The 24080-nt window shown below is 45.6% G+C and overlaps 2 protein-coding genes and 1 pseudogene across 3 annotated transcripts in view; 1 reads left to right on the forward strand and 2 right to left on the reverse strand.

Annotated features, from left to right (window-relative positions):
* Positions 1-24080, reverse strand: part of LOC307055662 (trehalase-like) — a 424950-nt pseudogene that overhangs the window by 275032 nt on the left and 125838 nt on the right. The window lies entirely within an intron of this gene.
* CD3D (CD3 delta subunit of T-cell receptor complex) lies at positions 480-3611 on the forward strand (the record flags this gene model as incomplete). Its single annotated transcript, XM_079709408.1, has 5 exons — positions 480-555; positions 2194-2412; positions 2867-2998; positions 3281-3324; positions 3546-3611. The coding sequence occupies exons 1-5, from the start codon at positions 501-503 to the stop codon at positions 3609-3611; spliced, it is 516 nt and encodes a 171-aa protein (XP_079565534.1). The 5' UTR covers positions 480-500.
* On the reverse strand, positions 10661-20600 carry CD3E (CD3 epsilon subunit of T-cell receptor complex; the record flags this gene model as incomplete). Its single annotated transcript, XM_079709404.1, has 8 exons — positions 10661-10717; positions 11550-11596; positions 12123-12290; positions 13122-13328; positions 13757-13786; positions 16705-16719; positions 18247-18267; positions 20552-20600. The coding sequence occupies 8 exons, from the start codon at positions 20598-20600 to the stop codon at positions 10661-10663; spliced, it is 594 nt and encodes a 197-aa protein (XP_079565530.1).

Raw genomic sequence — 24080 nt, forward strand, 5'->3', positions numbered from 1 at the left:
GGGTCCCAAGAAAGACCAGGAAAGGGAAGAACCTAGCTGATATGGCTTATGGGATGGGGTTCACAGCTTGTCTCAAGGGTTTTGAGAGGTGGCAGTTTTTAGGTGGTGAGTAAATGTAGTGATGTTGCTGACAGGAACTCAGAATTTCTTGTTTTTCATCGGTGACTCAAGAAAGGACACCCTGAATCTCCTTTTACTCCCTAGAAATCCAGGCAACCTTTTCCATATCCTCTGCTTCCCCCTTCCATCCCTCCCCCACCCTCCATGCTCTGAGAAAGAGCGATTTGCACCTGCTTCCTTCCTACCCCACCCCCAGCCTACCTCTACCCTGGCAGCCTCCCATCACCAACAGCAGAGAGCAGAGCAATAGGCGTCTTCTAGTGCCTCCACCACCCTTTACTTTTTCCGGGTACACATGAGTCAGTTGGGGGCAGGCGGCTTTCACCTTGGCTGAGAGTTCTGTGACTTGGGTCTGTCTTCTGGAGGAATTCTGCTGGAAGATGGAACACAGAAGTTTTCTGTCTGGCCTGATACTGGCTGCCTTTCTCTCCCAAGGTAAAGCTTCTCTGGGTGGATGGGGGGCATCTTGGAGAAGGGACCTAAGAGGGACATTACCACCTGGAATGTGATCCACTCGAAAGTCCTTCTCAATGCTAGCTTCAATTCACCAGGCAGCATTGTCAAGGAGGGCCATGTTGGGATGTAGCACAGGGTCTGGGAAGCACAGGCTCTTGGCTTTGACTGACTCCAGCTAGGGGTACATCTTGGCCTTGAATGTCTCTCTGAAGACCTTAGGCCAGAGATTTGTAGTAAGTGTTGCAGTATGTGTGTGCCTTAGCCTAGGGCTGGTAATGGGAGCACTGTTCCTTCTAGGGCAGAGAGCCTTTGGGATCCAGGACTCTTGGTCATTTGGCCACCATGATGTCACCACCTGGGCCCACCATAGCCCAGCCCTCAGGGGAATGCTTTAAGAGAAAAGTTAAATTGAGGCTGAGCAGGAGGGAGGGCAGATTTGGGGTAGTAGAATGACCCACTCATCCATGTTTGCCTGGTTTTAAAACTGATACTCTCATGTCCCAGGTATTCTCTCAATCCCAGGCAAACTGGGATGAATGGTTACCCTAGTAGTCAGCTTCTTTGGGACATCCAGGATTTCCGTTGGAAACGGATCCCCAAGGAATACATGACTCTGTGATGTGGAGCATCTGATGCACATGTATCTCCCTGAGAATACATGCATTTTCTCCTGACCTGCTACAGAGGCACAAGAAATGGCTCTTCGGGGGGTTTTCTAGAGGATGCTCTCCTATCCAAATTGGTAACTGACTATGAATCTCAGGAAGAATGTAGATTCCACTTTTTCCTGGGATTAGAGATATAGATTCCAGTGCCTCTGTGGGCTGTGGAGTTGCTCTCAGTCACAGCAGTTCAGTGGATCTAGAAAGGTGCTGTTCATACCTCCAACCCTTAAACTCCCCACAAGACTTGACCTGTGTGGAGCCCCAAGAACAGATTCAATAAAATTATTTTTCCTGTCCCTCTCCTCCTAAGCAAGGGTGGAACAACTAAAAATCTTTACATGGGATTTGCCCTAGGTGCCCTTTTGGACCACTGGAATGGTAATTCATATTAGCTTCTCTCCTACCCCCAGCCATTATTGGCCATAGGAAAGGCTTTAGTAGTACCATTCCCTTGGTAGTGGTTGGGGCAAGGGTGGGGCTAGGGGGCAGAAGACGAGAAGTTGACGTGGGAGTGTTGCAGGTGGCTGGGAAGTAGAATCAGAAGGTTTCTTGGAGAAAAAAATGTGGACATCTCCAATCGAGGACCATTCTTCTGCCTTTCCATATCTCTCGGGAGTTTTAGCAGTCTGGGCTCCCCTCCCACTTCTAATCAGTGGTCTGAACACATTTCCAGGAAGGTTCTTGGATCGACCCAGCTCCATGTTTTCCTCTTTTGCTCCATGTCCATCAGGGTCTGTCCTCTGTTTGGATTGTATCCTCATGTCCTTCTTGGTCCCTGCAGTTTGTGGGGAGCCTATTGAAGCACTTCTCTTGTGACTTCCGTCTCTCTCACTAGAAACCATGAACTATTCTAGACTTGGAAAGTGGTCCTTCTTAAGTATGAGTCTCAGCAGAGCAAGGAGTCTGGTGCAGACCAAAGAGCTGGCTCCAATCGTGGTATTTTTTCCCTTAGTGAACCCCTTCAATATCACTGTGGAAGAACTTGAGGACAGAGTATTTTTGAGATGCAATACCACTGTCACGTGGCTAGAAGGAACGGTAGGACAACTGGCCTTAGACAATAAAGCTATGGACTTGGGACACCGCAACCTGGACCCACGAGGAGTGTATGTGTGCAATGGGACAGATGGACAAACCAGCAAAATACCTACTCTGCAAGTATACTATCGAAGTATGTGCTTCCAAGACCCTTTGGGTTGGAATGGATGGGGCCTCTGGATATGAGAACTTTCTAGGTGTAGGGAGCTCTGGTGTACCAGTCCGTGCTCTCAACAAAACTGGGTTGCTCTCGTAATGGTATGAGCCAGATTTTGGAGCCCTGAGTGGGAAATAGCTTAATGGCAAAAGAACAATAGGGACCTTGTGACCCAAGCAGTAGGGGCTTGGTTGGGAGAGTGGTTGGCCTACGGTCTCGTTTAAGTTCCTACAAAGCTGAGACAACTTCTTGGCTCTCCTCAGGGATTTCTTGGGTTGAAGGTTAGAGGTAGATGTATCAAGGCTCTCAGCAGGACTTTTTCCAAGTTTGGGTCTTGGCATGAGAGATCCTGGGGCTGACCTAAGGGGCAGAGATGGTTCCCTGATCTTGAAAACCCTCCACCTCTCCTTCGGCCTCCCTTCCCCCACAGTGTGCCAGAACTGTGTGGAGCTGGACTCAGCCACCCTGGCAGGCATCGTCATCACCGACATCATTGCCACTGTGCTCCTTGCTTTGGGTGTCTACTGCTTTGCTGGACACGAGACTGGAAGGCTCTCCAGGGGTAAGTGGAAGGGACAGAACATGTGTGTGTTGTGGCTGTGAATGTGGGTATGAGTGTGTACCTGCTAAGGAATGGGGCTGGAGGTGGGTAGTGTCTCATCTGGGAGTCACTATTGCAATCTCCTAAGGACTCCTACAACTGGTTGCTGACAGAACTTAGGTGCCCATATAGCTCATGCAGACTTCCAAGGGTGTGACCAGCTGCAGTCCCCCTGCAGCATTCATGGGGTCTCACTGTCCCATCTCCTGGCCCTTTTTGACTCTCTTTCCCTGGTTCTTCTAGTTGCTGACACTCAAGTTTTGCTGGGGAATGACCAGCTCTATCAGGTGAGCCCTGAGGGGAAAAAGATGAGAATGGGGGGAGGAGTGAGTGGGGATGGAGAGCCTGATACTAGGTTTAATGTGTACGTGTGTGAAGGTCCTAGTGGGGAATTCATCACTGGGGGGTCTGGAAAGGCCGGGAATGAGCTCTCATCTCTGGGGTCTGCTGGGGTTCTCCCTGGGAGAGTTCTGACACTGCCTCACTGTTTCTCCTTCTCATCTCTTAGCCCCTTCGAGATCGGAATGATGCTCAGTACAGTCGTCTTGGTGAGAACTGGGCTCGGAACAAGTGAACCTGAGGCTGGTGGCTTCTAGGCTCATTGGTTATCGACTGGACCTTCTCTCCTTGCTCAGCCAAGAAAGCTGTCCTCCTTCACTCAGCAGGCGCCTGGACTTTTGAAGGCTCCTGGACAAGGCATGGGAGTGGCCCTGACTTGACTGGGCCCTTGCCCTCCCTGCCCATCTGTGTCCTTCCTTCATCAATTCCCTCCTCTGCCCCACATGGACCATGTGATGGGCAGTCTCCCACGATATCTTGACCCACTGGTGTTTCTGTCCTGGTGGGCTCCCTGGGTGCAGGATCGGCCCCACCATACTCTCTTGGCTCCAGTCCCCCATTACAACCCTTCTACGGCTTTGACTTCCTCACCACAGTGGAGGGCGGGCTGCTGTGTTTAGGGACACAGCCACTCAGAAGTTTCCATGACATCATGAGCGGAGGTGGCAGAGACATCAAAGGCCCTGAGGATCACTTCTTATCAAGGCTCCGAGAGTGTGTATGACAAAGTCCCATCTCTGTTAAGGGGCTGACCTTGGCTTTATGACTCCTGTGGAGTGGTATCCACTACCTACAAGGAGGTCTCAGCCAAGGCCCCTTCAGTACCCTTTTCCCCTGTATAGAAGGTACCGTTCTATTTTCTTTCCTCAGAACCTGTCCCTGCCCCACCCCTGCCTTCTGCATAGTAAACTGGCATCAGAAACTCTTCATCAATTAAAACATACTATCCTTCTCCACACACTTGGAAAGCTGGAGTCTGAGACTGGGTGGGGAATTAGGATATTTTCAATAGATGGCATCTTTAGCCATTGGGTTAGTGGTGGTTCTGAAACTTTGGGATTTATTAAAAAAATACACACTTGGGTCCCACTTGGGGACACTCTTGGGTCCCCAGGTGATTCTGAAGCAGGCTCAATTCAGAGAATCTCTGGTTTAGAGGAAGAATTGAGGCCACTTACTCTTTTGTGTCCTTTACGCCCATTCCTGTCTACCATGTGTGGGAACCCCTCTTTTTTTTCTCTGCCTAAGAGTAGTTCAATAAACTTCCGAACAGTTTAATGAGAGATGGGCGTTTTTGTTTTTTTTTTAAGATTTTTTTGATGTGGACCATTTTTAAAGTCTTTACTGAATTTGTTATAATATTGCTTCTGCTTCATGTTTTGGTTTTTTGGCTGCGAGGCATGTGGGGTCTTAGCTCCCCGACCAGGGATCGAACCCACACCCCCTGCATTGGAAGGCAAAGTTTTAACCACTGGACCACCAGGGAAGTCCCCAAGAGTGGGAGTTTCTTAGACCAGGGTTCCCAAAGGAGAAAATTATTAACAACCACATAGCCAGAGATCTGGATGATTCTGCCCACTATCTCCTCAAGATACACACAGACCCTTACTTTGTTAGAGACATAATGAACTTCCAATTTACACATGCTTCATTCATGGTTATGATTCATTCCTACCCTTTATACCCTACTGCTGCAGTCCTCCTAGCCCTAGATCCCATTTTCACACTGGATCCCTCCACCTTGGGCAACTCTTCCACGGCTTGCATTGCAGCAATACTTGTGTCCTTCCCATGCCCTGCACACTCCCTTTGACCCTGTGCTCCTCATATACCCTTATGTCCCCCTCTACAGCTCACCAGTTCTCAAAATTCACTGCACATTGGAATCTCCTGGGGAGCTTTCAAAGTACTGATGCCTGGGTGACACCCCCAGAGATGCTGATTATACTGGGTTGGAACATCAGGACTTTTCAAACTGCCTAAGCTAATTCTAATGTGAAGCCAAGGATGAGAAACACTGACCTTCACCTGAGCCCTTCTGGAAACTTGGGTCCCTTCAGCTCTCTTTTTTTTTGCACTTTTAAAACACAGCTTTACCGAAGTAAACTGACATGAATAAACTGCATATATATAGCGTGTAAAATTTGATAAGTTTTGGCATATGTATACACTTGTGAAACATCACCAAGATTGGTAAGTATGAACTTACCCAATACCCTGGACAGTTTCCTTGTGCCCCTTTGCATGCAATCTCTTCCTTATCTTCTCATCCTCTAGGCAACCACTGATCGGCTTTCTGTCATTATAGATTAGTTTCCGTTTTTCTAGAGTTTTAAATAAGTGAAATAATATAATATGTACCCTTTTCTGGTCTGGCTCCTTACACTCAGCATAATTATTTTGAGATTCATCCATCTGGTTGCATCTATGGATAGTTCATTCCTTTCTAATGTTCAGTAGTACTCCATTGTACGGATATACCACAAGTTGTTTATCCATTCACCCCTTGATTGTCTTTTGAGTGTTTCCTGGTTTTGGCTATTACAAATTAAGTTGCTATGAACAGTCATACATAAATCATTATATAAGTCATACACTCATATACAAGGACATACACTCTTATCTCTATTGGATAAATACTCAGGAGTGGAATGGCTGGAATACAACTTTTAAAGAAAGTAGTCTGGCTATTCTAGGTTCTTTGCAATCCCATATGAATTGCCTTCTCAGTTACTACAAAATGCCTGCTGAGATTTTGATCAGAATTGCATTGAATTTATAGATCAGTTTGGAGAGAACTGACATCATAATGATATTGAGTCTTCCAGTCCATGAACACGTCTTTTGTCAGATTTATCCCTAAGTGTTTTACTATATTTTTGATGATATTGTTTATGTTATTTAAAAAAATTTGATTTCCAGTAGTTCCTTGAAATTGTATAGGAATACAATTACTTTTTGTATATTAATCTTCTCTCCTGAAAATTTCCTAAACCCATTTATTAATTCTAGTAGCTTTTTTTTTTTTGTAGATCCCATCGGATACTCCATATATTTGATCATGTTGTTTGTGAATAAAGACAGTTTTTTATTTCCAGCTTTTCCATTTCCAATCTGGATCTGTTTTACTTCTGTTTCTTGGCTCATTGCACTGCTAGAACCTCCAGTACAATGTTGAGTAGAAGTGGAGAGAGGACAGCCTTGCCTTATTTGTGGTTTTTTTGTTTGTTTGTTTTTAAGTTCTGGGTCCATTCTAAATATTTATTTATTTGGCTGTGCCGGCTCTTAGTTGCAACACGTGGGATCTTTAGTTGCGGCATGTGAACTCTTAGTTGCGGCATGTGGGATCTAGTTCCCTGGGATTGAACCCAGGCCCCCTGCATTGGGAGCGTGGAGTCTTAACCACTGGACCACCAGGGAAGTCCCACCTTATTTGTGATCTTAGGGGGAAAGCACTGTCTTTCATCATTAAATATGATGTAGGCTGTACGTTTTTCTTAGATGCCCTCTAACAGGTTGAGATCATTCCCTTCTCTTTCTAGTTTGCTGAGAATTTTAAACAAAAATAGTTGTTTCTGTATCTGAATAGCTTCTTCTGTATCCTTTGAGATGGTTATATGGTTTTACTTTTTTTGTCTATTAATATGGTAAATTACATTGATGGCATGATCTGTTAAACCAATCCTGCATTCCTGAAATAAACTGTACTTGGTCATTATATATTTTTTTGGTGTGTGTATATTATTAGATTAAATTTGCTAAAATTTTTTTTTTTTTTTTGCGGTACGCGGGCCTCTCACTGTTGTGGCCTCTCCCGTTGCGGAGCACAGGCTCCGGATGCGCAGGCCCAGCGGCCATGGCTCGCGGGCCCAGCTGCTCCGTGGCATGTGGGATCTTCCCAGACCGGGGCACGAACCCGTGTCCCCTGCATCGGCAGGCGGACTCTCAACCACTGCGCCACCAGGGCAGCCCAAATTCGCTAAAATTTTGTGAAGCTTACTTTTTTTTTTTTTTTGGCTGTGTTGGGTCTTCGTTGCTGTGCACGGGCTTTCTCTAGTTGCAGCGAGCGGGGGCCCATCTTCGTTGCGGTGCGCGGGCTTCTCATTGCGGTGGCTTCTCTTGTTGTGGAGCACGGGTTCTAGGCACGCGGGCTCAGTAGTTGTGGCTCGCGGGTTCTGGAGCGCAGGCTCAGTAGTTGTGGAGCACGGGCTTAGTTGCTCTGCAGCATGTGGGATCTTCCCAGACCAGGGCTCGAACCTGTGTCCCCTGCATTGGCAGGTGGATTCTTAACCACTGAGCCACCAGGGGAGCCCGTGAGGCATTTTTGCATCTATTCATATGGGATATTGGTCTGCAGCTTTCTTTTCTCGTAATGTCTTTGTCTGGTTTTTTGATATCAGGGTATGTTAGTCAGGGTTCTTCAGAGCAACAGAGTTGCAGTTGATGTTGCACGTTGAGCCCAAAGGAAGGTCTAGAGACAGAGAGAGCGCCCCCTTCCTCAGAGGACCTCAGTCTGCTTTTTCTTAAGGCCTTCACTGATTGGATGAGGCTCTCCCACATTATAGAAGGTAATCTGCTTTACTCAAAGTCGACTGATATAAATGCTAATCTCAGCTAAAGAGTACCTTCACAACACAGTGAGGTGTGTTTGACCAAATATCTGGGTACTGTGGCTCAGCCAATCTGACACATAATATTAAGCATTGCGCGTGACAAGTTTGGTCTTCATAGAATGAGTTGGAAGTATTCTCTCTTCAATTTTCGGAAAGGGTTTGTATAGAATTGGTATTATTTCTTCCTTAAATGTTTGATAGATTTCACCAAGGAAGCCATCTTGGTCTGGAGTTTTCTTTGTGGAAAGGTTTTCAGCTCTGAATTCAGTTTATTTAATAGCTAAAGGGCTATTTTGGTTATCTAGTTCATCTTCAGTGAGTGGAGTGCCTTCTCCTTTGTCTTCAAATTCTCTCCATCCCTCCCTTCAGGGTCCAGATCAAGTCTCTCCTCCTCCATGGAGCTTTTGCCAACCACCTCAGCCCTCCCAGCTCCTCCTGGGAACACTGACAACACCGTCTATAGCTCTTCTATGCTTACATTGGTTGTGTCCTTGTTTAACGTTATTTTTGCATACCTGGCCACTCATATAATTGTAAGCTCCTTGAAGACAGGAACTGTTTGTATCCTGTTAGTACTTAGCACAGTGCTGGTCTGTCACACAAGTGATTAGAAAAGCACTCTTGGAAGGAATGCCTAAGTAATTCAATACAGAGTTCTTAAGTCAGGAAACTGGAGAGCATTTCTAAGGATCACAGTCAGCACTGGGTAGCTGTTCAGAGCACTGGAGTTGGGCAGCCTTGGCGGCTAATTCCAGCTCTGTCCCTGACTAACTGTGCACCTTGAGTGAATGACTTCACCTCTTTGAGCCCCCTATTCTCATCTGTAAAATAAGGACGTCTACCTTGTCGGTCGGTCATCATAGGATGAAATGAGATAACGCTTGTAAAGTGCTAAACACAATTTCTAGAGCAGAGTAAATGCTTCCTAAGTGTTAGCTATTATGGCTTTCATTACGCTGAGCCACACCTCCCTTGCGTGGGCAGCATCAAATATACCTGGGACAGAACTGCCACCCCTGGGCCAGCCTGCTGTTCAGCAGCTAGTCATGGTCAACGTCACAGAGATTCCTTTGGAGCCTGAGTGCTGAGTGCTTACAGGGAGAGAAGCAGCTTCAGCAGTGGCCAAAAAATAGAAACTGTAGCCACAAGACCAAGGCTGAGTGTGTCCAGTAATGTGGACGTTGCCAACCACAAAGGGCTTTTGTGAGTCGTAGTCACACTCTTACATAGTCCTGGGGTCAGCAGAGAGGTTTCTGAGTGCAGAGAGGGAGCAAGGAGAGCCCACTGGTTTGAGCTGGGCTGAGAGGTCCTCAGTGCTCTGGCATCTTCTCTCTGCAAGCTGAGTGTGTGCCCTGGGAGAGTGGAAAGAAACCCTCCCACAACACCAGTCTCTGCTGCGCTGCACCCATGTCCCTCGCTCAGAGTGTAGCCCACATCCTGGCCGCTAAACCACAGCCCGCCTCGGGCTGCAGGCTGCTGCCTCTCACAGTGGAGGGAGAGGGGCCTGCCCGGCAGCACCTCCTCCCCTCCCCTCCCCTCCCCTCCCCTCCCCAGCCCCAGCTCCGCGGAGGCGCTTCCTTTTCGAGGCAGCGAGGAAATGTGTGTCCACTGCCTCCCCTTCACCTCCTCTTCTCTGTCTGCTGCCTTCATCTGCCTTTCAAGGCCTCTGTTTCTGTCTCACCCATTTTCTGAGCTGACCACTCCATCAGGGACCCATCAGGCACTCTCTGCCATCCTTGATGTTTTTCTCCAAAAGACGTTAGGCAAACGATCATTTCTTTCTTTCTCTTTCTTCCTCTCTCTCTCCTTTCTTTCTTTTCCTTCCTTCCTCCTTCCCTCCCTCCCTCCCTCCCTCCCTTTCACTCGCTCTCTCTCTCTCTCTTGATTTATTCCCTGATGCCCTTTCCAAAGAGAGCTTCAGATAATGCCTGTTTCAGCTGTGAAAACAGGTAGTACTGGCATTTGGGGTCATAGCTAGGAATATAGTCAGAGGAAGGGAGGACCTGTGTTGTCTTAGGAAACAAGGCAGCCTCTGAGGGCCTCCCAGAAAAGAGGGACAGCGACTCTTTCAGCCAAATACACTTTATTTCTTTTCTCTCTCAGCTGAAAAGGAGGCTAGCACATTCATGGAGCTGCAAATGACCGTCTAGGGGCCTGCTGTGGAGACAGGGAGGGAAGGGGCACAGGACTAACTCCGGGCCAGGGTCTGTGAACAGGGCAGGATCTCTGCCAGCATTTACCCAGTCCATTCCCACAGAGGGTCGCCAAAGAGAGAGCTAGAAACAGGGAAATGTAGATGGAATAGTTAGGGATGGGGCAACTTCTATGCAGGAGAAGGAGGGAGCCAAAGGGAGAAGTAACAGCCATCAGGGCAGGAAGGAATGGGAGTGTGTGAAGAACAGAAATAAATATCCTGATAAGAGGGGAGGCCAGGTGTGAGGGGTGAGTAGTGATGATGTTTCAAAGGATAATGAGGCAGCAACATCCTTGGATGGGGGCCAGCAGAGAAGCAGGAAGGAGGCCGCCGGGGACAAGGCTGAGGGTGTGAGCTCCCCACAAGGCAGAGGAACAGTTCTCCTGTGGGGTCCAAGGTTTGCCCAGGGAACAGGGAGTAGCAGGCCTGGAGAGGAGCCAGACCTGGGTCAGTGGGAGACAGTGTCTTCAGGAGCTGTCAGATGCCTCTCTGATTTAGGCCAGCGTACAGGTCCCTCTGGCCTTTCCGGATGGGCTAGGGGTGGAATAGAGAGGGGGTGGTCAGCAGGGTGGGAGGAGGTCACTCCTGAGAAAGAAGGGCCTCTGAAGAACCTTAGACCAGGGGTCAGGAGGCAGGCTCAACTGGTAAGAGATTTGATCTGGTCACCTCCTGTGAGCCTCAGTTTTCCTGTCTCAAAAATGGGAAACTAAAGACCCAACTCTTGGGGCTTTTCTCAGAATTAAATGAAGTCACTCGTGCGAAAGTGAAGAGCATGCTCTTGACTGGTGCTCAATAAATATTTGTTGAGTTTGTCCAGGTGTGATATTCAAAATATTTAACAATTCGTAGTGCACATACACTGAGCAATCAGAACAATCCTGGTGGTTCTCTGCTATGCCAGGCAGTAACTCTTCAGTTGCCCAATCTAGAGGTGGTCCAGTGGGGGACGGGCTGTGATGTCTGGCAGTGTGTGTGCTGGGGATGGAGGATGGAGGAAGCTTGGGGCTATTCACCAGTGAAATATTTTCATATTCCAACAACTGGTAGGTGCATGCCAGTGGAACATCAGTCATGAGTTTATCATGTTAGAGTCTGGGTGTATGGTATTCCCCATGGCTGTCGCCCAGCTAATGAATAAGCCAGAGAAATAGGAGCAGCACCTCACCCCTACCACCCGTGGTTGTGGAAGCCCTGCAGCCTTTGAGATGGCCCCGTTCTACTATGATGGATGCAGAGGTGGGCACATGGTGGGTTGTCCTGGAGCCCTGAGGGAGAGGATTTGAAGTGTCTGATGGACCAGATGGACAGTCCCACCTGTCCCCTTCTCTCCTAGAAAGACCCCTCCCCCCACTTTATCCCTTGTTACCTCATAGTCTGGGTTGGGTACAGGTGGTGGCCTCTCCCTGTTTTGCCCTGCAGAGGAAGGAAGGGAAAAATATTCATTTCCATGAGGAAACACCAATCTTGTCAGAATGAGACCCAGATTAAGGAGGGCGAACTCCCCTCTACTTCTTTTTTCTATTTCAGCTGCCCTTTCTCTTTGCTTTCTTTCATCCCATCTCTAATGACCCCACACTGTCCTTATCATTTGTGACCTCAGCTAAAGGTCCTTCTGCTGTTTCCCACAGGTTGGAGTTGGGAGGGCAAGGAAAAGGCAGGAACTAATGTCCCAAAGTCTCCCCAAAGATTGAGGGGTAGAGTCTGATTACTCCAGGACACTGACAGGCACTTGAAGAAGCCCATCCTGGTAGTAAACGTTTTTGCATTTTTCAAGGGTGGAGAGGACAGGAGTGATCTGAAATGGGACACTCTCTGTCAAGATCTTGGCCACACTGTGAATGTTCTAGAGAAGCTGTCTTGACCTAGCCCTGGACTTGCCAGCCCATCCTGGCCTGGGCTGGACATCCCCCCTTGGCGGGAATCTCCTCCATGGTCTTACCCCTGGGCCTGCTGCCAGCACCCGCTCCTCTCGTCACAGGCACGGCCCTGGCCTTTCTGCTCTTGCTCCAGTAATACACCAGCAGCAGCAAGCCCAAAGTGATGCAGATGTCCACTATGATGATTGCGCCCACCACCGTCAGATCCGCCTCCACGCAGTTCTCACACACTGTGGGGTGGGGAGTGTGGAGAGAAGAAGAGAAATCACCCAGAAAGGAAAACACAGGACACTGGAGATGAGGAAGGAAAAAATGAAGGTCGTTCTCCCTTTAATACTCACATGCCTGCCATGGTCAGACACCCCCTGCCCCCTTTCAACACGTTTATAACAACAAGCAAACTATGGTGTTCATGCGTAGAGGCTCTGCAGTCAGACAGTCCTGGGTTCAAGTCCCAGCCATGCTACTCACTAGCTGTGAAAGCTGTGGAATGTGTGTTCAACTCACAAAACCTCTGTTTCCTCATCTATAAAATGGGAGTAAGATAGCACTCAACCCATATGGTGGTTAAAAGGATTGTGTGAAAAGCCCCGGCAAGTATTTGGTATAGTGCTTAAAACTTAATAAGCACTCAATGATTGTTAGCTATCATTATTGCTTATTAATATGCCTTAGTTTATGACATTTTAGTAGAGTGGCTTTGAGTCCTTTTGGTAAATCTTGGAGAATTCCTCTCTGGATAAAGCATCGGATAAACTAATATTGGTGTCCCGTAATTCTGGACATGATATAATGCAAAGGACCCAATCTTGTCTCTTGGGACATTGTAGTTTTAGATCTAGAGCTGACTGAGTTTACCCAGACAGCCCCATATTGGTGTCTAATCTATATTTCAGAAAACACTGATGCTGTGTGGCCCCAGACAGTCCCGGATTGAGTGTCACAGAAGCACAAAGATGCCAGGGGACTGTGAGTTGGGTTAGGGGAAATATTGGGAATGCCCTTCTGAAATGGTCCTCCCTAAAGAGTCTAATAGTGCTTGCTCTGAAGATCTATATTACCTCTTGCTTTCAGGTAGATCACATGATTCTTGTCCTTTGAGCAGGTATAATATCCGCTGTTCTCTATTTCTGAAAAATCCTTCAGTAACAGTGGGTTGTTATGATGGGGCATGTCATTATCATCTTTTTTCCAAGTTATTTCCTCAGATACAGTATCCTCAGGGCATGTCAGCTCTACACTGTTTCCAGAGATGGAGACTTTATATACTGGGGAATGGGACAAAAGAGAAGGGAAATTAAGGGGAGAACCCAGTAAGACTTAAGGCAAATTAGTAGCAGAAGAATCAACCAAATGCGGAAAGTCCTCTGACATCCTAGATCTTAGATTTTCTTGTCAAAAGGGAACTCTGCTGGCTGGGAGTATGAAAGAGGAGATATGTAGGAGAAGGGGCCCTAGAGAAACTTTTGAAGGTGCCTTCAGAGTTTAGGCATGGACATGGGGACTTGGAAGGGCAGGAGGGAAGTAAAGAAAATCCACAGCAGTCCTTATTTGTAATGTTTCTAAAATGGGAGTTAGAAATATGAGGTTGGGAGGACCTCAGTTCTTGGGGTTAATCTCTCTCAATCAGTTCCTTCTTCCCAACCACTGACTTGCATCATCAGATAGGGCAGATATAAAAGACTGATAAACTTACATTTCAGTGTTTGTGTTTGTGTAACTTCATCTGAAAATGAAAAAAGGAAGGAATGGTAAGAAAATAACCTTGGTTTAAGTTTAAATTGTAGGGGAAAAATTTCAAGTGGAACTAGGTACTATCCCCAAGAATTCCCAAAGAGGGCCTGTTTTTTAGGGAGCTCCAAGTCTTGAAGGTGAGGTATGTACTTGTCCTATAAGATATGCTCATAGACAAAACTCAGATACATCAATCTGAGAATATACCAGCATGTGCTTCTAGACTTAGATCCACTAGAGCTCAGAGTCTTAAAATCCTAAAGCTAAAAAATTCCAGTCATCTTCAAGCTTATTCTCTTGCGTTAGCAAGAACCATATTCCAGATAGATATGAAAGGGTCTTCTCAGAGATAAAGACCTTTGTACATTTGAATCACTGATACTTGGGTTTACCTGTTTTTCGTTATTCAGAAGCTCTTACTTAAAACTAACAGAAACCCTCATAGTAGAGATCAAATATCTTTCTTCTTATTCCATGCCACTTTTCTGTTATTGCCCTTAAATTATGTGAAGCACTATGCACATTTTAAGGAAATAGTTCTTCTAATAAAATGTGACTTTATTTTAAATTATATATGAGTGCAATCAACTCTCAATTTTTTTTTTTTTTTTTTGCGGTACGCGGGCCTCTCTCTGTTGTGGCCTCTCCCGCTGCGGAGCACAGGCTCCGGACACGCAGGCTCAGCAGCCATGGCTCACGGGCCTAGCCGCTCCGCGGCATGTGGGATCTTCCCGGACCGGGGCACGAACCTGTGTCCCCCGTATCGGCAGGTGGACTCTCAACCACTGCGCCACCAGGGAAGCCCCTCAATTATTTTTGTTAGAACTATTGGTGTGGACAACTGAAATCCACTATTATAATTTGGGGATCCAGCCAAATTCCCCACAGTAAGCAATTTTGCCCTGGGAAGTGGGCTGGGGAGCACCCTCATTTCCTAGAAAACTTGTGGCTGGGACACTGGGCGGCACTAAGCTATGCTTGAGCCTGTATATGACAGCTGGAAGAGTGGAGAGTGGTGCTCAGAGACAGCCCTCTCTCTGTTGGGGGTGTTTTGCTACAGTGTGCTGTTGGGGACAGAGCACTGGGCTGAGTCAGTAGCACTGTGTTTGAATCCCAGATCTGCTTTAGGCTGTGACCAAGGGAAAATCATTTAACTTCTCAGAGCTTCAGTTTCTTCATCTGGGAAATGGAGATAAAACATCCACTTCACAGGGTATTCGTGAGAATTAAATGGATTATGAAGGTGAAAATGGATGGTGCATAGCAGATGCTCAAGGAAAGCATTAGTTACTTTCTTCCTTTCCTTCTGGGGGTCCTGCTAATGGAGAACAGAACAGAGTTCTGCCCCAGTTGCTCAGTCAGCCCTCCAGCTGAGATCATACGGAATGTAAACAAGTCATTCTCCAGGTGGATCTATCTGCTAATAATTGGGAGTTGAGTATAATGACAATAGATAGTCTATAATATTTTGATTTGGGAATCATTTTTCAGCTCTGATATTTCTTAGAAATATAAAACTAGAAATCATAAACAAAATAATTTAGAAGTAAATAGAAGTTTCACTCTGATTGGTGTGTTTGTTTGGAAAAGCAATGTAATGGAAATTGCTCACAACTCCTTTTGGCACAAATGCAGTAGCAGAGCTCAGACCAGCACATTCTCATATGAGGGCCTAGATGTCTACGCTCACAAAACTTTTATACACATCATAATGATTAAAAAAATGAACTTCAGCATCAGCTAAATCTGCATTTATATTTCTCTCTCTGATTGGACTATATATTTATTTTCTAAGCCTTGGTTTTCTTACCTGTAGAATAGGGATGTTAGGAGAATTATATGAGGAAATTCAGGTAAAATATTAAGGGCAATACATAGAATACACATGCTCAATAAACTTTAATGCATATTAATTAGTCTGCATACTTCCCATATAATGATAGCTAAAATCCACCCCCTGCTTTCTATACATCAGATAATGTTCTAAGTAAATTACTCATTCAGTCCTCATAACAACCCTACCAGCTAGGTATCATTATTATTTCCATTTTGCATGTAATGATGCTATGGCACAGAGAAGTTAAGTAAATTATTCAAAGACACTCAGCAAATAAGAAGTTGAGCCAGGATTCATATATGACTGTCTAGATTCAGAGTTAGACTCTTAACCTCACACTACATGGCCTTCTCCTCTGCCTGAGATATTCTTCCTTAAAATATAAGCTCACCCTTTAAAATTCAGCTCAAGAATCACCTCCTCTGGGGAGCTTTCCCCAACCATCCTCTGTAGAGTTGACCACTCTTTATATTTTATTCTGTATCTACCCATAACATGCAAAAGACTATATTATCAATTATTTGTCTTTCAAATAAGACCATCAGCTTTTTTTTTTTATGACCATACCACCTGTCTTGAGGGATCTTAGTTCCCCAACCAGGGATTGAAACTGGGCCCTCCGCAGTGAAAGCGTGGAGTCCTAACCACTGGGCTGCCAGGGAATTCCCAAGATCATCAGCTTCTTGAGGGGAAGAAACTAGTGATGCATTCACATGTATGATCATTTATTCATTCAAAAAATATTCATTGAGCACCTACTATGTGCCAGGCACTGGGCCAGGTAAATAAGACGCCATCTCTGCTTTCAATGAATTCATGATTTACACAAAAACTTGTGGTGGCTCCAACACCTACATGTATATTCTTTCCTGAATGGATGCTCAGGGATACACATCACGCTCAGCTATAATCAGACCTGACAGTTAGCAACAAACATAGGCACATATCATTGAAAGATAATTGTATTTTCCCTCTAATAGTTCTGGTTCTTAGTATTTATTACTATGATTGTCTTCTATGACCATTTTGTTCCACATTTGAAAGGAAGTCGTACAGAGTGAAAATCATCTTACCAGTTTCTTCGAAATCTGAAAAGGAAATGATAAGAAACTGTTAGCAATACTCCTATCAGCTACTAAGATCAGACCCTGCTGCCATGGGTTAGGACTCTTCCCTCAACCTTTAGAAAACAATGGATATGTTTGGTAGTGTATATATGTCCATGCCACTCTCTCACTTTGTCACAGCTTACCCTTCCCCCTCCCCATATCCTCAAGTCCATTCTCTAGTAGGTCTGTGTCTTTATTCCCATCTTACCCCTAGGTTCTTCATGACCTTTTTTTTTTTTTTTCTTAAATTCTATATATATGTGTTAGCTAGTGGAAAGCAGCAGCATAGCACAGGGAGATCAGCTCGGTGGTCTGTGACCACCTAGAGGGGTGGGATAGGGAGGGTGGGAGGGAGGGAGATGCAAGAGGGAAGAGATATGGGAACATATGTATATGTATAACTGATTCACTTTGTTATAAAGCAGAAACTAACGCACCATTGTAAAGCAATTATACTCCAATAAAGATGTTAAAAAAAAGAAAAAAGAAAACAATGGATATTCAAATTCCCCATGGCTGTATACAAAAAGCTGTATAGGATCCTACATTAAACAACTGGTAACGAATTATAAAAAAGGGTTCTAAGTAATCATTTTGACTATAATATATATATTTGGTGTATAAATATAAAAATGTATTTATGAAATCATTACATTGTACGCCTTAAACTCACCCCATGTTATATGTCAACTATATTCCAATAAAGCTGGGGAAAGAAGAAGATCTGTATTGGGCATAAATTAAATGATAAACAAAATCAACCCTAAATGGCCAATAACATGTGGAAGAGGTGAGTTATTCTGAAGCATATCAGTGCTTTTGATATACCCCATCTGTCAATAATGAAACATTAACACATTCTCCATGATATATTAAAAAGAGTATCCAAAGGACACTACAAATTAGGCAGTGTAATGCAATGGAATGGAGACTGGCCCAGTGGCTGCCTTTGAACACAAAATTGGTTCACTCAATTTGGAGGAGCTGACTGAATAGAAAGCCTTCCAATATTGGGACATTCTTGACTCTCTGCAATGACTGAGAAAGTAAGTCCAGGGCAGGCACACTCATATGCATGTGCACACATGAACACATATGCACATACATTCAAAGTAGTTGGACATGTAATTCTGAAAGTGCACTCAAATGCTGCCCCAGAGGCTTATTCAGTGCATCTCCATGCAGGCATTCAAGCCACAAACCCTCTACAAAAATCTCCCATCAAATATGAAATGCAAACAAATGAAAACTGTTTGCACTTTTTTAGTTGTCTCAATTTTTTTCTTTTGAATAGTTAAGACTCATTATTTCCTATGATCTCTGTTTCATTCCTCTTCTTGGCTAGAACTATCTCTAGACTTATGAAGAAAAGGCAGAGGAGAAGATGATAGAAACCTCTTTTATTGGTATCTGTGGGAGCTCTGTGGGAGGTCTAATGAAAACTCCACTCATAAATACAAAACACATTGGGCTGACTTCATAACGAGGAAAGAAAGCATATCTCACCTTCTTCTGCCCAAGCACCAACTAGAAAATAAATAAGAAAAAAAGAGTTAGTAAATGTGAGTGCCTGAGATTCCAAGCAGAAAAAGTTCTAAGGCCTAGTCTGCCCATTTCTGAAGATCTAAGGTCCTTTCCACCCACTGCTGGATCACAGTTATTCCTATACCCCAGATAGGTGACAAAGACTGCTGCGTACTGACCACGGGTTCCTGGCCAATTCGGGATGAAACAGAAGAAGAAAGCATCTAGCGTTAAACATGAACACACAATATTTAGCAAACAGAAGTTAGAAAACGTTGAGGGTACATCTGGGGAGACTGGAGAAACAGCCAAAGAAGTTTGCAGCCCAGCCACAATTTTGAAAAGAAATCTCTGACTGTGGAAGAAAAACAAGCTCTGGGTTAGGTACAAAGACTGAGATTCTTGTTCCATCTCTGACTCCTGCTTGTCTGATGGTTTGGTTTTTCCATTTGTTTCCTACTTGAGAAAGAGATGGAAATATTTGAAACCATTTATTCATCAACTAGAAACTGTGCATTGAAGAGTCCCACCATATTTCCACTGGGCCCTCCAGAGTCCCCACACTTAGCAGTAATTTGGATTCTTTATAAAAATCAGTTTCCCTGACATTGCCTTAAAGTTTTTGTTTTTTAAAAAAAATTAATTAATTTTATTTTTGGCTGCGTTGGGTCTTCATTGCTGCTTGTGGGAGTTCTCTAGTTGTGGCGAGTGGGGGTTACCCTTCGTTGTGGTGGGTGGCCTTCTCATTGCAGTGCCTTCTCTTGTTGCGGAGCACAGGCCTAGGTACGTGGGCTTCAGTAGTTGTGGCACGCAAGCTCAGTAGTTGTGACTCACGGGCTCTAGAGTGCAGGCTCAGTAGTTGTGGCACATGGGCTTAGTTGCTCCGCTGAATGTGGGATCCTCCCGGACCAGGGATCGAGCCCATGTCCCTTTCATTGGCAGGCAGATTCTTAACCACTGCACCACCAGGGAAGTCCTGCCTTAAAGTTTTATGTGTACCTCTTTTATCAACAGCCTCTATATTGGGTGAGACACCCCTCCCAACTGCCTCCTGCCCGCACCTGCATAACCAGAGCAGACTGGGCACATTCTCACGATGCCAAATCTCTAGAGATGCTTGGGTCTTTGGTATTCTCTCTCTCTCTCTCTCTCCCCCTCTCTGCAGAGCATAGTTTATACTATAGGCCTCTAAGCCAATTCCTTGAAGGAGTCACACTCTGCCCCTTGACACTCCAAATGTGTTTCCTGGACCAGTAGCAGACGAATAAGCCAGAGAGCTTATTAGAAACGCAGAATCGCAGTCCCACTCCAGACCCACTGAAGCAGAAGTTGCAATTTAACAATATCTCCCTGTGATTTGTATGAACATTCAAGCTTGAGAAACCCAAGATGAAGCAGGAAGTAGAGAAACCATGGCTGTAGCTCTGAGATGGGAGCCCCAGCTGTGATAGCAGTTTCTAGGTCTCTGAAATAAAACCCTTGTGAGCTGCCTGGCATCATGTCGTGCTGTCATTAAGAGCACAGGCCCATAGGCAGTCCTGAGTTCCCAGATCAGCTTCAGCACTTACTAACTGTGTGGTTCTAAACAAGTTATTGAGCTTCTTTGAGTATTAGTTTCTTCATCTGTAAAATAGGGGATACATATAACATTTATCTTCCAAGGTGGAGGTAAGGATTAAATTAGCTAACACATGTAAAGACTTTTTAAACAAGGTATCTGACACTCAATAAATGGCAACCTTTAAAAGAATCTTCTTTGTCTGTTATGAGATATGGAAATGCTCTTGGTTATTTATCAATTTATATTCCACCTTGCTTCAAAAAGGACTAAAGTAATTGAAAGCTCTTTGTCAACTGAAGAAGACTGAAAATTATGAGGTGTTTCATTGTCTCAGATACTAAGCTTGCTGTATACCCTGTGCAGAGTTTGGGTTCAACTATCTAGTCTCCTCACAACAAAGAGTGAAGGTTAACTCTTCTAATCTCTTCTGTGTTAGTTCTTAAGGGCTTGGCTGTTCATTGACAGAATGAGCTTGTTCTCAGAGGCACAAAGACCGCCTTGCTTTCAGTAGATATGATCATCCCAACTGCTTTCCTTTGGCTGTTCTCTGAAAGGTCTCCTGGGCATGCACTAGCCTCCAGCCCTGGTTCCCTATGCTAACATTGCACAAACACTTTATATTTTCTAGTAAATGAGGTTCCTTGGTACCACTGGGCAGCACCAGCTTAGGCTGTGAGCCTTCCATGGTCTGGAGAAACACCCCCCTTTTCATTCCATCCTACTCACCTGATAAGAGGCAGAGTCCCAGAACTCTCCAGAGATTCCCCGACTGCATCCTTCCCTCACCAGACACACACTCTACCTAAGATGGCGGAGGCCAGTTGGCTTATAACTTCTGAAAAAGAAGCCAGAGGACTTTTTCAAAACCCCTGATGGAGATGAGGACCCTGGGGCCATTGCTTTCAATGCTGGGATGAAGAAGGGGGCTTTGTAAGAGGGAGACTCACCATTTTCCGAAGCAGGCACCTAAGGCTGGGAGGGGAGGCGGGTTTCTGAAACCTACACAGGAAGTGTGGAGGGGCCTCTGGGCCTGCAGGGTTCTACGTCACTGGGAAACGTTCGAGGCAGAAGCAGCCACCTGGGTTGTCTGGGGAGAGTTGGGCCCCACATCCTCCCATTGGACGAGCAAGACCTGAAGGTGCTGTGAAAAATACCTGCAGTTTAGTTGTCTGGGCCTTGCACAGTGCAACCCCCATGTCGGGGGGGTCCCTTCTCAGAAACCCCTGCCCGCCAAACAAGCTGTGACAGGCAGAGAGAGGAGCACCAAAGAGCTGCTTTCTTTATGGTGTATGTGGCATGGGGCAGCAAGGCACAGCCATTTTATTAGCAAAACTGTTGGCTCGAAAAGACATGTTGACTTAAAACCATGAGATGCCATTCTTTTTCACCTATCATATTTGCAAAAATATTTACAAACACAATATTCAATGTTGGAAAGGGTAAAGCGTGACAGTCTCAGAATCTGCTGATGTGAGTGCAAACGGACACAGCCTTTCTTCATTTTTGAGCATGCATCAATCAAATGCTTACCGGGTGCCAGGCACCGTGCTGAGGGCTTTACCAACAGATCTCACTTAATCCTCAAAACAACCCTCTAAGGTAGGTATTATTTGCGTCCCCATTTTATACTTGAGTAAACTGAGGTTCAGACAGGTTATTTAAGTTGTCACAGATTACAGAGCTGGGACCCTGGAAAACATTTTGGTGAAATTCATTGATTCAGTAAATATTTGATATCTACTATGCTGTAGTATGTGCTGGGTGCTAGTAATAGAGCAGTCACAAGATAGTCCTTGTGGAGGATGAAAGGAAATATGGACATTAAACTGATTATTTCATGAGATTGATGCTGAGAAAGAGGAAATACAGGGGCTGTGGGAGTGATACAGGGGGGCCTAATATACTCTGGGGGTAGAGAAATTCACCCTTCTCAGGGTGACATCTAAGCTGAAACCTGATGGAGGAATAGGGGTGACCCAGGTGCAGGGCGGGGCGGGAGAGCAAGTAAAGTATTCCAGACAAAGGGAGCATCATGTTTGGAGCCTGGAGATGAGGAAGAGAGGCATTCAAGAAACTGGAAGTCCAGAAAGGCAGGTAACAGAGTGAGAAGGAAGGTAAGAAATGGGACCAGAAACTCAGCAGGTTCCAGATAGGGAGGGATTTGCAAGCCTTGTTAAAGATTCCTAAGGATTATTTTAAGGGCAATGGGAAGTGATGGAAGGGTTTAAAACAGGAGGATGACAGCATCAAATTCTTTAAACATTAAAAAATTTTTAAATGAAAAAATTAATTATGGAAGTAATACATGCACGTTACAAAGAAGAGCACAGAAGGGTACATACAACAGTCTCTCACCTCACCTCGACTCAGCCCTATTTTTCTCCCTAGAGAAAACCACTTCTAACTTTGTAAACTGTTTTTTTTCTGGTGGTTACCTTCTTTTTTTTTTTGTTGGTACGCGGGCCTCTCACTGTTGTGGCCTCTCCCGTTGCGGAGCACAGGCTCCGGACGCGCAGGCTCAGCAGCCATGGCTCACGGGCCCAGCCGCTCCGCGGCATGTGGGATCTTCCCGGGCCGGGGCACGAACCCGTGTCCCCTGCATCGGCAGGCAGACTCTCAACCACTGCGCCACCAGGGAAGCCCCTGGTGGTTACCTTCTTATCTCTAAATGTGCATTGTCATCATTCGGGTTCTCTGGGAAACAAACTTTGCAATGGAGATTTGTGTGCAGGTGGCTCATGGAGGGAAGCACAGGAACAGCACCTGTCAGGGAAGGAAGCGGGATTGGCAGAGGGAGAAGGGGAATTACAACGAGAGCTCAGCCAATCCCGTGGGGAGTTCCCAGGCTAGGATTATAATAGGGAAGAACCTTGTATTCTATTACAACTTAATCACTAAAGTGATGTTACCTATAAGCTTAAATTATACATAACGGTCCATCTCTGGGAACCCTGCTTCCGAGGTAATGAGCGTTAAGCTAAAATACCTTTAGCTCACAGGGAGCATCCTGACCAGGCCCACCTGTGAATGAATGCAGGAAGGAAGTCCAGGACTTTATACCCTCCCTTTTCCATATAAAAGAAGCCTGAATTCTAAATTTGGGAAGATGGTTCCTTGGAGCACTAGTCCACCATCTCTTCCATCTGCTGGCTTTTCGAATAAAGTGGTCATTCCTTTCCCCAATAACTCCTCTCTCTATTTATTGGTCTGTTGTGCAGCACGCAGTATGAGCTTGGACTCGGTAACAGGATGACCGGTCAGAGTGGTCCTGAATTGAGACCACAGGTATATCATCTAGTTTTGCTTATGAGCTGGTTCCAGAGAGGTGGGAACTTGGGTGTTACAGCTGCTTCCACTGAGAACGATGTCTGTGAAAGGGCTCAGCTGTGGGCTTTCAGAGGATACTCTCCCAGCAGCCAGGGGAGTAAGCAGTCCTCAAGGGGGAACCTGGGCAGTACCCATGCAGTTCACCCCTTGCACTGCTCAGATCCACTTGCTGTATAAAAATTTCACGCCGTTTTTAAAACAGCCTTTTCAGGGTTCTGGTTGATCTCTTTTCCTGGAGAAGCTTGTGAAAGGAAAATTACAGTCCCACTACACAGCTCTTCTGGGGGTCCCATCTGACAGTCATCATCTCCCTCCTTTATTACTCTTCTAGATTGCTCCCGGCCTTGGCTAGCCCTTCTGCTGACCTAAGAGAAGACATAACTTGGGGAGCCTGAGCCCCTGGTCGGCATGGCCTTCTCAGGCCGTGAACCCCGGGTTCTATATGTATTCTCCCTGCCCCCTGCAGCCCTGACTCCTCCTGATGATAAGGAGAGATTCATCCTGCTGGGAGAGCAAATTATTTTTTTGCCTACTGGTCTCTTGGCAGGGGAGACAGCAGTTGTAGCTTAGTTTAATAGGACTCTTGGTGTGTACTATGGTGGAAGCATTCTGCCCCTGGAAACCATGGCCTCTAGAAACTCAGAGTCTAGAGTCACAGGGACAGGAAACACAAATTTCCTAAATGCTTCACTGGGTAATGGTAAATATGGATGCTCCTACTTCCAACCCTTGCTTCCTGGATGCATATATTCTATGTCTTGGGGATGCAGTATCATATTATAGTCACTGATTTAAGATGTGTGTCACATCCTGAAGGATAGTGCCCCAGGCTGCAGGGTGTCATCTTTAAGTTGATACCTTAGCTATGTCTTCAAAAGGCTATTCCATTGGTCCATTGGCTGGCAGCTTTAGGATGGTGTGGTGTATG

This window comes from Hyperoodon ampullatus (genome assembly GCF_949752795.1).
Source record: "Hyperoodon ampullatus genome assembly, chromosome: 7".
Taxonomy (NCBI): Eukaryota; Metazoa; Chordata; class Mammalia; order Artiodactyla; family Ziphiidae; genus Hyperoodon; species Hyperoodon ampullatus.